This window comes from Electrona antarctica (assembly GCF_951216825.1).
Source record: "Electrona antarctica genome assembly, chromosome: 12".
In the NCBI taxonomy this organism is placed as follows: domain Eukaryota; kingdom Metazoa; phylum Chordata; class Actinopteri; order Myctophiformes; family Myctophidae; genus Electrona; species Electrona antarctica.
The window spans coordinates 34,295,036-34,311,668 of record NC_136793.1 but is presented as its reverse complement, the minus strand read 5'-3'; the positions used below and the strand labels follow the sequence as shown (position 1 = coordinate 34,311,668).

Sequence of the window (16,633 nt, the reverse complement as noted above, 5' to 3'; positions counted from 1 at the left end):
AGAAGGAAGCGAGGGAGGAGGGGAGAACATATGTGTCTGTTTCTCCCGATACCTCTGCAAGCGATGAGCTCATTCTGCCATGGACAATACAGAAAGCTAGAACAGCATTATTATGGCTGGTCCTCTGCAGCACAGACTGGTCTGATCTATGTTCAGTGTTCAGTGGATACACTATCAGGAGTCAGTGGATCTGCAGTATTACTGGTACTTATTGGAGTGCTTGTGTTTAGTTAATTGTCTGTGTTTAGTATATTAACTACCAGTGGTCAGTGTATCTATTACTGCTATAGTGGTGCCTGTGTTTACGTATCTAGATTCTATAATCAGTGTTCTGTGGACATTTCATGCTTTGTGAATATACTGCTCTATTCAATGGCTCCAATACTATTGTCTCCTAGATCTTGTGCCAGTGTTCATTGGAATTGGCTAGGTCTTGCTGCACATTTTCGGTGGATCTGTGAATATTAGAGCTATTGTATGGATTGTAGATGGCCAGTAGTACCGCTTCACTGTCGCTCAAGAGATGTCATTACATATAGAGATGTCTTTACATATAGCCTGGCCAGTGACGGTGAGTCTGTCCCTCTGCATCCGTCTGTTCAATAGACCACACCTCTACAGGGGGGACTGCCCTTAAGTCAGACCTCCCGTTAGTCCGACCTGAGCTGCGGGTTACAAATCACCCGTGCTGCGGGTTACAAATCACCCGTGCTGCGGGTTACAAATCACCCGTGCTGCGGGTTACAAATCTCCCGTGCTGCGGGTTACAAATCACCCGTGCTGCAGGTTACAAATCACCCGTGCTGCAGGTTACAAATCACCCGTGCTGCAGGTTACAAATCACCCGTGCTGCGGGTTACAAATCACCCGTGCTGCGGGTTACAAATCACCGTGCTGCGGGTTACAAATCACCCGTGCTGCAGGTTACAAATCACCTGTGCTGCGGGTTACAAATCACCCGTGCTGCGGGTTACAAATCACCCGTGCTGCGGGTTACAAATCACCCGTGGCTTTCTGTGAGGTTAGGGTTAGGGTTAGGTTAGGTTAAAAAAAGATAATATAATATATGATATAGCAGGCCACTTCATGTTTTGGCTTATAACTCTTAAACCATAGCCAAGTCATCCCTTATCCCTTTGGATCATGAAGCAACTTTGAGTGACCTTGAAACAACGCAGAGCCAAAAAAACACCCATAGATGTTGTTATTAATGCTACAAATGTTTGCACATATGTTCTTGTGAGTCATGTGACATTGACTATCAAACAGGATTTTAATATAACGAGACCGACTGTTAAAACGTCTGACCAGAGTGCTTCCGGGTCGTAAGATGGAGTAGACGCGCTTTGCCACGCCGAAGCTCCCAAACTTTTCTAAATTACTATATAAGCCTCATTTTTATACACTCAGACTGTCCAGACTGCATTGATTTGTTTCCTTACATATTTGCGTTTTTGTTTCTGGCTGAACGAGCCAAAATGTCTACAAGAAGTAAGGATAGGAAGGAAGACTCGGTAGCTGCCACCGAAATGGCTACTGTTGCTAAGCTAATCGAGGAGATGAAAGCTTCCCTTACTCTCGAGTTCAGAACCGGCTTTTCCTCGCTTGAGTCCAAACTCGACAACCTTCAGATAACCGTTGCTGACCAGGGTCAGCGTCTGACCTCATTGGAAGACGGCTTAAACCATTATAGCGACAAGCTGGAGGAGGTTGAAGCCAGATGTGCGGCAATGGAGGAGAGCTATACTAAGCTAAAGTCCAAAATGATAGATTTGTCCTCGCGTAGCCGTAGAAATAACATAAGAATTATTGGGCTCGATGAATCGATCCAAAGTGACCGGCCCACTGACTTCTTTGCGGAGGTTCTGGTGGAAATTTTGGGCAAAGACGTCCTTCCTACACCGCCTGAATTGGATCGCTGTCACCGAGCGCTGACCGCTAATCCAACCCGCGGATCCAGGCCTAGAGCAGTGATTGCCCGTCTACACCGCTACAGAATAAAAGAGGCTATAATCCGGGAGGCTCGTAAGAAGAGAGGACATCTGTCCTACAAAGGCAAACCGGTCCTTATCTTCGAGGATTACCCCCCTGAGGTCATGGAACAACGTTTTTCCTATCGAGATGCCATGGGCGCTTTGTACCAGCAAGGATTCAGGCCCTCGCTCCTCTACCCGTCGCGGCTTTTTATCCAGACCAAGGACGGCAAAAGAAAGCTTCTTGCATCACCTAAGGACGCTGCGGACTTCTTGAAGGCCTACTACAAAGACGCCGCAGCCTCGGTGTCGCCGGCGAGGGTGTCGCCGGCGAGGGAGGTCGAGGCGGACGTCGAGGCGGACGCCGAGGCGGACACCGTGGCCGACGCTGAATGATGGTAGTATCCTTACTGTGGTTAGCTTATTGCTAACGCTCGAACGTCATGTCTACCTCTTCGTTTAATTAAAGATTTCGGTTCATATGTGCGAGACTGTGAAGCTGGGTTATACCCGAACACTTAGGTATCTAATTTTGTTTATATGCCCCTTTTTTAATTTATGATGACTCCGGTTTTTGCATCTGTTTTCATACTAGTAGGCGAGGCGCTGCCTCTCGTTTTTCCTTTATTTTTATTTTCTTTGAAAGGGGGACAAAAAACTTCACATGTTCTGTGCTTTGGGCGATACTGTAAGGTTGTATTAATCTCTAGATGACTATGCGTGGTTTTGTTGAATACCGAGACGTTTTTGTTCATGTTTTATGTAACTGGGGGGGTTTAGTTTTTATTAATAGCCATGTTGTTAGCCGCTCTGGCTAGCTGCGTGACGTCATCGCCCGGTCGCGTCGTTACCAACCATTGAACTCTGAACTCTGAACTCACTATGCTGACGGACGAACTGTTGTTTAGCGCCCCTTGTGGCCTGGCAGAGTAATCGCACCCCCCTTTTTTCTTATTATTTCTTTTTTCTGGATGTGGTGCCTCCCTGGGCTGGGAGGAGGTATTGCCCATACAGACCTGTGATTTTTGGACAGGACTTTTTTGGTGGATTTGATGCTTACTTGATCTTTCTGTTTACATTCAATTGAATATAACATTGTGTGCAGTGTGGATGTGTTTGTGTGTGCGTTTATTTGTGTAACATGTGCGTGCATGTATGTATGTATGCGTGTGTGTGTATGCATGTATCTATGTGTATGTATATTTTTCATTATTCTCACTCTTCTTGAAATAATTGTGCAATGCGGGCATGTGTGTGTGTATGCATATGCGTGTGTGCGTATGTGTATGCACATGCACAGATATATATATATATGTATGTATGTATATATTTTTTTTTCTTCATAAATGTGCAGTACGGGCGTGTGCATGTGCATGCACATGTACAAAAATATATTTTTACAATCTTTTTTTTTCTTTCTTTAGATGTACGCTGTGGATATGTGTGTGCGTACGCGTGTGTGCATGTGTGCGTGTGGGTACATATATATATTATTTTTACTTTGATACATTTCTTTTGACTATTTTGCTTATCTATTTGAGGTACCTAATAATATGGGAGTGGGGCTGTTGAGAAGTGTTAATCTACATTTGGTGGATTTTTGAGGGTTTTAAGTTGGATGATTAGTCCCTGTATTTTTGGGGAAAGGCCCCCCACTCGTGTTTTTTTGTCTGTTTTTTTTATGTATCTGTCTTATAGCTCAGGACACACATGTTTGTTATTAGATATGAGTAGGGATAGTGTGCCTATAGGCCCTTCTAGGTCTATTCTGCCTAAGTATCAGTCCATGTTCGATGACCATGGTTAATTCCGACAGTTTCAAGCTTTGCTCTTGGAACATTCGGGGCCTTCAAAAGGCGGCCAAGAGGAAGGCAGTTTTGTCATTTTTGAAGAAGGAGAATGTTTCTGTTGCTTTTTTACAAGAGACCCATATGGAGGCCAGGGATAATGTTAGACTTCAAACAAATTGGGTAGGGCAGGTTTTTGCTACAGCTTACTCCTCATTTAGTAGGGGTGTGGCCATTCTGGTCAATAAGAATATTGCATTTAGGCCTCTTAAGTCTGTTATAGACAGCCAGGGCCGATATGTAATTGTTAAGGGGGTTCTTCAAGGTAAAGATGTGACATTCATGAATGTGTATTGTCCTCCTGGCTACTCTGCTGATTTTTTATCTAAGATCTTTGCTGACTTTTCTGAGCTAGCTTCTGAGGATGCCTTTGTGGGCGGAGATTTCAACTGTCATCTTACCCCGTCTTTAGACAAACACCCACCTAGTTTAGCCTCCCCCTCGAGGCAGGCCAAGATGCTCTCCTCTCTATGTTCAGATATTGGATTCTCTGATGTTTGGAGAGCCCTATGCCCCTCTGATTTAAAGTTTACTTTTTTCAGTGCCCCCCATAAATGTTACACTAGAATTGATTATTTCTTTATTCCTTCCTCTAAGCTATTTTTGGTCTCATCTTGTACCATGGGAAGTATTGTTTTGTCGGATCATGCCCCTGTATATCTGGTTTATTCACTTTCTGAGGAGAGAGCACGATCAAGACGCTGGAGACTTAATTCATCCCTTCTCAAAGATGATAGATTTGTTTCATACTTCACTTCAGAATTCAAAATGTTTTACTCAATTAACTCATCATCTACAGATGATCCTTCTCTCCTTTGGGAGACATGCAAAGCCTACTCTCGTGGACTGATTATGTCTTATGTTGCTTCCAAAAGGCGTAAAAAGGAAGAACAACGCAAACTCCTTGAATCCAAACTGGCTGACCTTGAAAGCAAACACATCTTGACCCCAAGCTCAAATCTGCTTAAGGAATTGACGGCTACTCGTGCTGCCTTGAATACTTTGTTGATTCAAGACTCAGAGTACTCCCTTAAATTTGCTAGACAGAGAATGTATGAGTTCGGGGATAAGCCCGGCAGATGTCTAGCTAATCTGGCTAAAAAAAGAGCTGACTCTCAAATTATAGCCTCAGTTGTGGATTCCAATAATGTCAGATCTTTTGATACTAAAACTATTAACAAGGAGTTTGCCTCATTTTATTCTAATCTCTATAAAACAGAACAGCTGGATGATGGTGCTCTCTCCGATATGTATTCTTTTCTTGAAGACTTGCATCTTCCTATGGTCACGACTGCTCAGAATGTACTACTAGATGCCCCAATCACAAAGGAGGAGGCATTTGAAGCCTTGAAATGTATGCCATCTGGGAAAGCCCCGGGGCCGGACGGGTTTGGTTGTGAATTTTATAAGGAGTTCAGTAATATTCTATTAGATCCCTTTTTGGCAATGTTGAATCATGCTTCTGAGACCTGGATCTTGCCTCAGTCCTTGCGGGAGGCTAATATTTCACTTCTTCTCAAAAAAGGAAAATGTCCCGAAAAGTGCGCCTCCTACAGGCCTATAGCCTTACTTAATTCTGACCAAAAATTGCTTTCCAAAATTTTGGCCATGCGTCTGGAAAAAGTGCTCCCTTTCATCATTAAAGAAGAGCAGACAGGCTTCATCAAGGGGCGAAACTCCTGTGACAATATGAGAAGGCTTTTAAATGTTATCCAACTATCTCAGGGCGTCGACCACCCCGTTATGGTGCTGTCTCTCGACGCGGAGAAGGCGTTCGATCGCGTAGAATGGCCCTATCTGTTTGAAACGTTTGAGGAATTCGGCCTGGGTGGTAGATTTACCAAGTGGGTCAAAATTCTTTACGAGTCCCGAACGGCAGCAGTTTTGACTAATGGACTTAGGTCCGAAAACTTCTCTATTCAACGGGGTAATCCCCAAGGAGATCCGCTCAGCCCGTTGCTCTTCGCAATCGCTATTGAACCGCTTGCCGAGGCCATCAGACAGTCTGCTCTGATCTCTGGTGTTCGAATCGGTGAAAGGGAGCACAAAATCACACTCTATGCAGACGACGTGTTAATTTTTATTTCCAGACCTCATTCCTCTATTCCCTGTCTAACTCAAATGATCTCTAGGTTTGGCGCCTTTTCGGGGTACAAAATTAATTTCACTAAGTCTGAAGCCATGCCACTTGGTTCTCTAACATCTATCCCAGACCTGTCCGAACCCTTCCCTTTTAAATGGTCACCTGCTGGTTTCGTTTATTTGGGAGTGACTATAACACCTGCTTATGATACACTGTTCAAGGCCAACTTCCCTCCTCTTTTAGATATTATAAAAGCAGATTTGGAACGTTGGGCCCCCTTACCCCTCTCTTGGCTAGGTAGGATAGCTCTTATAAAAATGAATGTTCTCCCCAGAATACTTTATCCATTGCAAATGATTCCTGTATTGTTGACAAACAAGGTTATCAAGGTACTAGAGGGCTGGTTAAGTACTTTCATCTGGAATGGGAGGAAGCCTCGGCTGAAATTGGCCAAGCTGCAAATGGATAGCGCAGATGGTGGTCTAGATCTGCCCAATATAAGGCATTACCAACTGGCCGCGCACCTCAGGGTGCTTACGAATTGGCTTAAATCGGATCCTTCCTCGATTTGGCTTGATATTGAATCTTCACAGTCCAAGTGCCCTCTTTGGAATCTATTATTCATAAAGGACCTTAAGTCTATTAGGAAATGTTGTTCTAACCCCATCACGCTATGTTCAGTCAAAGCCTGGAGGTCTGTGCGTACTATTGAAGGCCGTGCTAAATTGACATCTCCCCTTACTCCAGTGGTAGGCAACCCCGACTTTAGTCCGGGACATTCGGGTGTAGGCTTTAAGACCTGGCATGAGAAGGGCATTACCAAACTTGGAGACCTGTTTGATGGCCAGACCTTGATGTCTTTCACACAATTGCAGCAGCGTCATGGGTTGCTAAAATCTGAATTCTTTAGGTATTTACAAATTAGACATTTTATTACTGAGGACACTTCACTTGTAACCAATAGTTCCGCTTCACAGGTAGAGCGAGCCCTCTCTTTGCAATTTTCCAAGAAACAAATTTCAATTTTCTGTGACGTATTGAATTCCTACTCATCTATATCCTCTCAGGTTACTAAGCAGTCCTGGGAAAAAGACCTGGACGTCTCTATTCATGATGAGGACTGGGCAGATATGTGGGCCTATGCAAAACAGATTTCAGTTTGTAACCGAACTAAATCCATCCAGTTCAGGATATTACATCGTATACATATAACTCCTGCTCTCAAGAATAAAATGGATGTCAGTGCGTCCCCATTTTGCTTTAAATGCAAGACAGAGATTGGTAATTATGTTCACTGTCTTTGGTCCTGTGTGAAGCTTCAGAACTATTGGTATGACATTGTATCAGAACTCTCTGTTATTTTTGGTGTCCCGATCGATTTAAACCCGTTGTGTCTTTTACTTGGTCTCCCGGATGATCATGTTATTGATGTCAAACATAAGAGGTTGTTCAACTTATTGACGTTTGCTGCTAGGAAAAATATTCTTTTGTTTTGGATCAAGGATGTTGCTCCATCAAAGAAATCATGGCATAACATTATAATGGACTGTATTCCTTGTGAATACATTACATGCATGGTGCATTCTAAATTGGACACTTTCTACAAAATTTGGGACCCTTATTTAGATCATATTGGACCAACATTGTCTGCCACAATACTTGGAGGTTTTCCGTGCCAGCCTTAGATATCTTATATGCCAGCATTCTTCCCTAGTGTGTGCTCTGCTTTGGGGTGGGGGCTGGTCTGCCCTTTGGGTATGGGGGGGGGTGGTCGCCCGGGCAGGGGTCTCGATGCATTGCGTCGGGGCCGCTTCTTGGGGCGGTGGCCCTGCCGCCTGGAGGGGGGGGGCGGTTGCCGCCTTTGAGTGGAGTATGCATGGGTCTGCTCTTGTTGTGATGTTTTGTGCCTATGATAGCGGTGTTGTCTGCCTTTTTAACATGTATTTGTATGCTGTATGGATGTGTTTACTGAATGGGAGTCTATCGAAACTCAGAGTCGTTCTGGTTCATTGTCCTTGCCATGTCTTTGTATGTTCAATCTTTTTATTTATAGTGATGTTGTGCCTGAGCTGTTTTTTTTTTTTTTTTCTTTTTTTTTTTTCTTTTCTTTTGTTGTTTGTTATTATGTTCTTGTTGTGTAATGTCTGTTTGTTGTCTGTAATGTTGTGTAATGTCTGTTTGTAAAAACCAATAAATATACTTTATAAAAAAAAAAAAAAAAACGTCTGACCAATATAATCATGCTACATGCTAGTTAATTTGTTTAATTTCCCCAATATAGGCATTCATTAACTTTGCCCTTAATATGATGTATCCGAGAGGGTCAGGTCACACATTTGATTGTCTAATTAATCTAAAGTTCTTGCATTCAGTTGAATCCATGTGTGACAAACAAGCAGTTGCACTGTCTGTGGTACAAACTATATTTCACCCCGCAGCTTCCTCGTGTCCTGCCAGCTGCGCCCCACAACTGACACAGTGTGCAGATTTGGTGAAGAGCTCACTTTTCTAGTTAAATCTATGGCCAGTAGTAGGAATATGTACAGTGTTCTGTGAATATGGTAACATTTAGCCTGACATGGCCAAACTAATATAATCACTGCGTAGATATTAGTCTGGAACTTCGGTGTGGAAGATTAATTTCCAAGGAGCGGTTGTGATTCAAATTTCACAGCAATGTCACTTTGAATAGTGGGCTCAGTTGGTCACCTACAACTCTGGGGTGAGCAAATTCTGTCTGGTTTTCAGGCTAGGTAACATAAGGTGAAACTTTGTGTCAGTCTTCAGTGGATCTACCTGTATATCCACGATTGTTTAGTGGAATCCAGTGCCATTGGCATATGGATCTATTACCACTATTCAGTGGAATCCAGTACCAGTGGTCAGTGGAGCTACAGTATTACAGTATGACTATTCAGTGGAATCTTAGTGCCGTTCAGTTAAGAGCCACTATTGAAGTATGGTATCAGTGCCTTGTATAATGCATTAGTATTACTGCATCACTATACCTGTATATAATCACTGCGAAGAAAACCCTCTCGCATTATTACAATATTGTGATTGTTTATGTTGTTGTGCTTGGTGCAGCCCTGGTAAATTATTCTGTGTGAGGGAGAATGTCATGTGTTATGAAATCACAGGGGACCACACGTAGTTTTCTTTCTCATTTTGCATTGAATATTGTTTGCGTCTTGTGCCTCTGTGTGACTTTGTGAGATGGTGTGTGATGAAAGATTATAAGCAAGTAGAAAGATTCAGCATAAAGCACAGGAGACCCCTAACTTTGTATTGTTATTGTGTCTTGTGTCTTGTGTACTGGGTCTGAATTTAGTTTGGTAAGTCTATGGAACAGACACATTCCTATTTTGTCATTTTGTGTGTGTGTGTGTGTGTGTGTGTGTGTGTGTGTGTGTGTGTGTGTGTGTGTGTGTGTGTGTGCGTGTGCGTGTGCGCGTGTGCGTGCGTGCGTGCGTGCACTCTTTGTCAGAAGCATGTTATAATTTTTCAAAGCTTTATCTTTTCTAGGAAAGGTTTTCACCAAGCCTGAATTCTTTTTTTGAGAGGAAAAATAGGAGAATAAAATACTTGTTCATTCGGTTATTGAACTGAGCATCACCTAGGATAGTCTTTCTTGCGTAGATCGGAGATCTCTGCCTACTGAAACGTCTGGGGACATCTAAATTCAGTGTGGGGACTAGAACTGGGTGGAAACTATTCAGACATTTTAAAACAAATTGCACTGAAGACCCAATACAAAGGACTAGGGTCCTTATTGGGGCAGTATCAGGATTGTTTTTCAGCGGTTCTAGCCCCTACATTGAATTTAGAATCTGTCACCAAATGGTATCCGGAGATGTCTAATCATTTGGCTAGGCAGACTATACCTAGTCTATACTATAGTAGTCCTAGTGTATATAGACCTGGGCATGTAAGTGTTCTATTGCAGTGGCTTTCAACCCTTTTTATTTCAAGGTCCATTATTTATTCAGCATTTGAGCCACAGACCTGCATTTGATGAGATTTATGCTCTCAGACCCACTTACAATTATGTTTCACCTCTGTTTTCTGGACTGGTTGGGACTGGTTGTGTCCTTCTGAGTAAAGGGGGGAAAACTAAAACTAGAGATGGATGGCTCCCCACACACTGGCTCTCGTTTCCCCGATGTCAATGTCGATATCGATCGATGTCGATCGATCACAATTTCTGTGTTAGCCGATACCGAATACCGATACCAGTGTTGTGAATGGCTATCTAGATATATATCTTGTGTTGTGCATGTGTTTATAGCAGACTCCTCACTCAAATGTGCACTTGCAGTTTGGGCAACTCCAAAGCAAGCTCCACATGCCGCAACATTTTACTATGTTGTCTATGTCTACCCAAAATGTAAGAATATTTTTCACAATTCAATGCTGTATTGATGTTGGTACCATTAGGAGAGATAACAGGCAAGCATTGATTTAAATAACAATTCTTCTACATTCTCTAATATTTTGTCGTCTTGAAAATTAAGTAATGTTTATCAATAATTTAACTCTCAAGAGTTAAAGATCTATAAAGGTCCATTTGGTTACCAACTCTGCATCATTTAGCAGGGGACCGCCTGGAACCGCCTGAAGGACCACTGGTGGTCCCCGGACCACTGGTTGAAAACCACGGTTCTATTGTTTTGTACGGTCAGTCACTTGACAGCTATCACTGTATTGATATTGAGTGGCCTGCGTTTAAATAATTATTGTGGAATGGGACAAGATTCCAAGGGACCTGAATGGCCACTGTGGGTTTTATTGTGTTTCTTGGATGTTTTTGAGAGTTTGGTTTAATTCCACTAAAACCTGGCACTAGATTCCACCGAATTCTGTTACCTGCTTACCTGTACACAGGACACTGATTACTGGCCGTAGATTTACCTGTGATGAGCTCCTCGCTGCGCAGATCTAAGGCCTCATTCACACATACCAAACGCCAATCAAGCAAAGCACAGGTAATAAAATCCCTATTAGTCACTAAAAAGGGCCCAGATATAGTATCACCCCATCTAACTTGCATGGTTTGATGGGAGTACCAAAAATGTAAAATATGTATTAAATAAGAAGGAACGCCTCTCTCTCCTAGCTTAGCAAACAGTTTCCCATGTCAATTACTTACATTTAGCAGACAGTTTGAGCGTCCAATATGGAGTTTTTGTCCAAAGCACTTTTTAATACTTTTCATTGGTTCCAATATTTTGAGGGATGCTAGCTCCTCCTATGTCCAGCTTTGAGGGTTTATGTGAACACAAATATTGAAGACAAAAGTGTGTAAACACAAACATTGAAGACAAAAATCACACCCGTGTGAAGTGAGGGGCACTCTTATCATCTTACAACATCAAGGAGGGAATTCGGTATAGCTCATGTTGCTATATGATTGATTAGGTGATGTAATGATGATGTAAAACAAACATTAAACCATAGGAGGGGCTAGCGCCCCTCCAAAGTGTGTAAACACAAACATTGAAGACAAAAGTGAGGACGCAAATTGTGATTGGCCAGAATGAGATGATGTATGATGACGTATGATGATAAGAGAGCCCCTCACTTCACACAGGTGTGATTTTTATAACCAACACACAGTCATTCTCATAAAGGGCGTTCTGCATTCAATAGCATTGATTTATGGAAAAAGAAGAAAATTTAGTTGGTTTCCTCCCGATACTAGCGACGATATAATTCTACAAATATAAAATATCAAGTGTTGTACAGTTCGTGTAAAACAATTCATGAACAATTCATGGTGGCATTGTTTGTCGGCCTGTGCATCAGACTGTCCATCTCGACTGTCTCCATCCGTCAACTACTTTGGTCGCAAACAATATATCTTGGAAAGTAAACTACTGGTTGGAATGCCATTTATGTTCAGTGAATCTTAATGCTCCCAGGAGGCTGAACCTGTTCATGACCTTTCCTCCAGCGCTCACAAGATATTTAATCTAAAAGGCAGATTTGTCATGAATCTTGCTGGGTACATTCATGCTCCCTGGCCCGGAGGACTAACCACACTGATTTTGGTGACTCAATGGCTTTTCTTCTAGGGTCACCTGTGGACCAAAATGTCCAGTTGCACACAAAATATCTCGACAATGCTTGGGTAAGAGAAATGGAAAAGGGTGAATTGCCACGAAACTTGCTGAGCGCATTCGCGCTCCCTTGAAGATGAACTCTAACCATTTGAGTGACCCCATGACCTTTCTGTTTGGACCTCCCTCCATAATTTCCAAAATGTCATGCATTGGTCTTCATAAATAAACAAAACAGTAGCTTGTCCATCTTTTAGATTATTGCAGAAAAATCATTTTGTTGAACACAATCTTCAACAGTGAAAAAAGACATTCTAGTATCCTCATTAATTTGTTTTTGTTCTTGTACTGTAGCTTTTTACAATAGGCTAACATAATGCTAATGCAGATATAGGTAATGTATGTACCCTTAAATGTAGTTACTGTGCTCAGCCTTTGGATGGTGATATCAGCTTCAACACAATCTGTTTAAAGACTGTTACCTCCTGTATCTGCAGAATTTTAGCATTATTATCATTCAAGGGCGAAAGGGCCTTTTAAAAAAAAAATGTTTTAACCCACAATTTTTGTAACACATTTTTTTGTGTTTGCTCACCTCGGGAGAGCAAAGGACTGACATTATGCTTCCTTCATATGAGGAGTCCAAGCCGCTTCTTTTCACCTGACGGGGGAGTTTCCCTGGTTGTGTTACAAAATCGTGGTGTAGCGGTCTGGGGACCAAGGCTACACGCCTGACAGCGTGTCGCGGGTTTGAGTCCGATCCCGACGACCTTCGCTGCGTGTCACTCCCCATCTCTCTCCCCATTTCCTGTCAGCCTGTCCTATCAATAATAAATGCATAAAAGCCCCCAAAAAATCATTCAGGGAAGATTGTGCATTGAGTCTCTTCTAGCCAGCGATCTACAGTATATTGAGCCCTAACACTGAGAGAAGTCATTCACAGCCGTTTTGTCCTGCTCTCTCAACAGAATTAATTTCCAGAGCTGGAGTAATTGGGACATGAGGTTGAGGGCAGCACTTTGAAGACCTGCCACTCGCTGTGTATTTAATTACAAGTTGCCATGGCAACGACAACAGTTAAGATCACTTGTGGATTTTGGAAGCCGAAACAGCGGTTCTCTGTTTAATAAAGGTCCTATGTAGTGCTATCATTTTTTTTCTTTCTTTTTGAGTGGTGTAAACCACTCCTACAACTGGCTTTGTTAGTCTGTCTGTCTGTGCTCAAAAAATGAGCATGGTTGCTACGGTCACCCAGTTCACACGGGTGTGATTTCATTACGTCAGACATTACGTCAGACCACAGCTGATCAGTCTATATAAGACCTTACACCACTCAGTTCACACGGGTGTGATTTTTTACTCACTGAGAGGCAGCTTGCTGCCAGCCTTACAAGACTCAAACCAAATAAGGCCCTGACAGTTTGACAGGTTCCATTCTTAAAGGGAAACATTGCTTATTTTGAACCTAACACACACACACACACACACACACACACACACACACACACACACACACACACACACACACACACACACACACACACACACACACACACACACACACACACACACACACACACACACACTCAGTATTGGCCTCAGTATTGACTTTATTTGTAATTGTTATGACAACCTTTTAGGTTGCATATGACTTATATGCATATAATTCAGATGGTGAGAGAGACACCTTATTATGGGTGACGGTTTACATAATCCATATTGTGAATGTGATAAACTGCCTTTTGTGATGCATTACAAAATGGATAGAATCACAAACATTGTAGGCCTGTAGGCCAGGTCTTGTATACTTCTGTATATCTGCCATGTAGACTTCATCTTCTGAATGTGAAATTGAAGGTTTTCTTTGTTTTCCTATTATGATTTGACTTGTATAAAGACTTGTATAAGTCTCTTGTATTGTTGTTGTTTTGATCTGCCATAGTGAAGCCAAAGACATATTTCCACATCTATTCTATTATGTTAAGAAAGAAATCACACACTCGTGTGAAGTCAGGGGCACAGCGAGGGCAGTATTGATATCAGCCACATGACGTCTTACGTGCGTTTCTATGAGTGTGCTCCATTCAAATTCCTCTTTCCTCTGCAGTCCTTCAACATTTCTTTCCTCTCCTTCCCTGTGTTTGCAGGTAGACCCCATGTTCACAGTGCCAGCTCCCCCGGCCCCTGGCCACCCTGGCCCTCTAGGGGTGTCCCTGCCTTCAACTCCCTCCTTCTCCCCTCCGGCCCTGCCCCTGTCCAGCCCCAAGCAGCTGGTGGTCAGGACACGCTCCATCGGCACTAACACCCAGGATGGAGTGAGTGGAGGCGGAGGTTCTGTGGGTCTGGAAGGAGACGGGGCCTGCCTGGGGCCATGCCAGCCGGGCACCAGCGTTAACCTGGAGGGCATCGTGTGGCACGAGACTGATGAAGGTGAGGCGATATGATGAGTTCACATTTCCACTAGTTCACAACTTTAATTTGTCTGACTCCCACATAGGAAATTTGGTTTGCAGCAAGTCATCTATACAAAATATTCATATACACAACTGGAGCTGTTGTGCAGGATAAATGTGTGTTTCATTTAGCCCATGTATGACCTGAAGGGAGCTCTCTAATTCTGCATTCAAAGGGTGAATCACTCTGGCAGAATATAATGACATTCCATATGTTGATCCTTCCCCAACCGTCCTTCCTCTTCGATGTTTCCCTTTTGACTGATACATGTCCATTCAAACTCTAGACGGGACCGCCCAAAGTTATTACTAGTGCAGCTGCGCCCGGCAGCCAGCGAAAACTAGAGTTCTCAACACGTCCGAAAATTAAGGCCCGGCCCTACCTGCATGGGCCCTCATCAAAAACTGTACACTCAAGACACTACCCCTGCTGCCACCCTTAGATTTCCATATCGAGCTGACCTGTTCTGACATTCCATATGTTGATCTGACCTCATCAAACCCTGTACACTCAAGACTGGCGCTTTGGCATGGGATCAACTTTGACCAAAAATACATGCAATGAATGCGTTTTTGAATGTAGAGTTGGAGATCTATCATTCTGGAGATCAGTCATTCTGTTGAGCTGGTCGAGTCATCATTGTGATGCGAGAACATCATTGTGATGTCAGAACAGGCCAGCTCCATACAGTATATGGAGATGTAGGGGTTTGATGAGGTCAGATCAACATATAGAATGAATTCTGTACTGGCCTTATACGGAGCGTGTCTTGAGTGTACAGGGTTTGATGAGGTCAGATCAACATATGGAATGAATTCTGTATTGGCCATATATGGAGCGTGTCACGAGGTGTGACTGACGGACTGACGGACTGACGGGAGATGCACAGTGGAGGTGGGTGGGGTTAGGAGAGGTCTACAATACCTGGATGTTTTCGAAGCAGGAGCCAAAGTATCCCGGAATTGAGCATTGTCTCCCGAACTCCCGAAGAGAAGTGTAAACCTTCCGAAACATGTACTGAAATTGGTATTGGTAACCCCCCTGTAACGTCATGTGGCCGGCCAAGCCTATCGTCTTTTTATGTTTGCATTATGTATGTATGACCCCAGTGACGTCATGTGGCAGCCACAGTAGGCGCCCCTCACTTCACACAAGTAGCATACTGGCGTTTTTGCACAGCTTTGTGTGTTTGTGTGTGTGAGCACGGAATGTGCTCAGCTGATTGGCCGAGCACGGAATGTTATGTATGATGATGATGTATGATGATAAGAGCGCCCCACACTTCATACAAGTGATTTTTAAGGGGCGCTAGCCCCTTCTATAAACAGCTTTTGTCCCCACACGTCTCAAGATTTGCCATTGACCACGGTAATAGAATTCCATTCAAATGTCTGCTAAATTTTGTCCCCGCCCGTCTCAAGTTTTGCCATTGACGATGAACAGAGAAATGACGTCAGAATTCCGATAAATATGACGTAAATTAAACATCAAAACATTAAACGCCATTGACATTAAAGTGAAAATGTACGTCATATGTAAACGAGCAAATCAGCTAACCAATCACAGGCAACAGGCATTCTGATTGGCCAATGGCCAGTATGAGATGATGCATGATGATGTATGATGATAAGAGCTGATAATTCCACTAAATATGACGTAAATTAAACATCAATTAAACATTGTATCATGGTTAAATAATTTCACACAGGTGTTTAATACATCTTCATTCAACGAGTATGAAGATGTATTAATGCTGGATTTGCCCACTTGAAGTAGCAGAATTTATATTTTATACTATTCATACTGCTCAATTATTATGGCCTAGCAGTTGTTTAACAACCAAATTACAATGCACTGCATGTCCCTCTGGGTTATAATGATTAATTTATTTGGATAGCACTTTTCCTAACAAAGTTACAAAGTGCTTTTTTTTTAAGGAGGCACTGTTGTTGCCATAGCTGCTCGGGTTGGGCATTTTAGCAGGTGGCCAACTGCAAAAGCCTGATTGCCCTGGGTAATGAGCCAAGTTTTTGGAACATCCAGGAGGGCTTTAGAGAATCTAAGGCTTATAAGGGACCAGCATTTCCGGAATTAACTGTCCGTGCAGGGCTTCTGAAGCTCACAGGCATCCAGAAGAGCAGCTAAGATGAGATGTGATGTTGTCATGTTTCTTAGTATTAGTTAACAGTCTAGCAGCAGAACTCTTTACCAATTGGA

General features: G+C 42.9%; 1 protein-coding gene across 1 annotated transcript in view; it reads left to right on the top strand.

The window, feature by feature from the left end:
• znf608 (zinc finger protein 608) overlaps positions 1–16,633 on the top strand; it is a 42,288-nt gene that overhangs the window by 9,814 nt on the left and 15,841 nt on the right. The window contains exon 2 of the mRNA XM_079516962.1: positions 14,110–14,392. Within this exon, the coding sequence (XP_079373088.1) occupies positions 14,110–14,392 (283 nt within the window). The remainder of the gene's footprint in view (positions 1–14,109; positions 14,393–16,633) is intronic.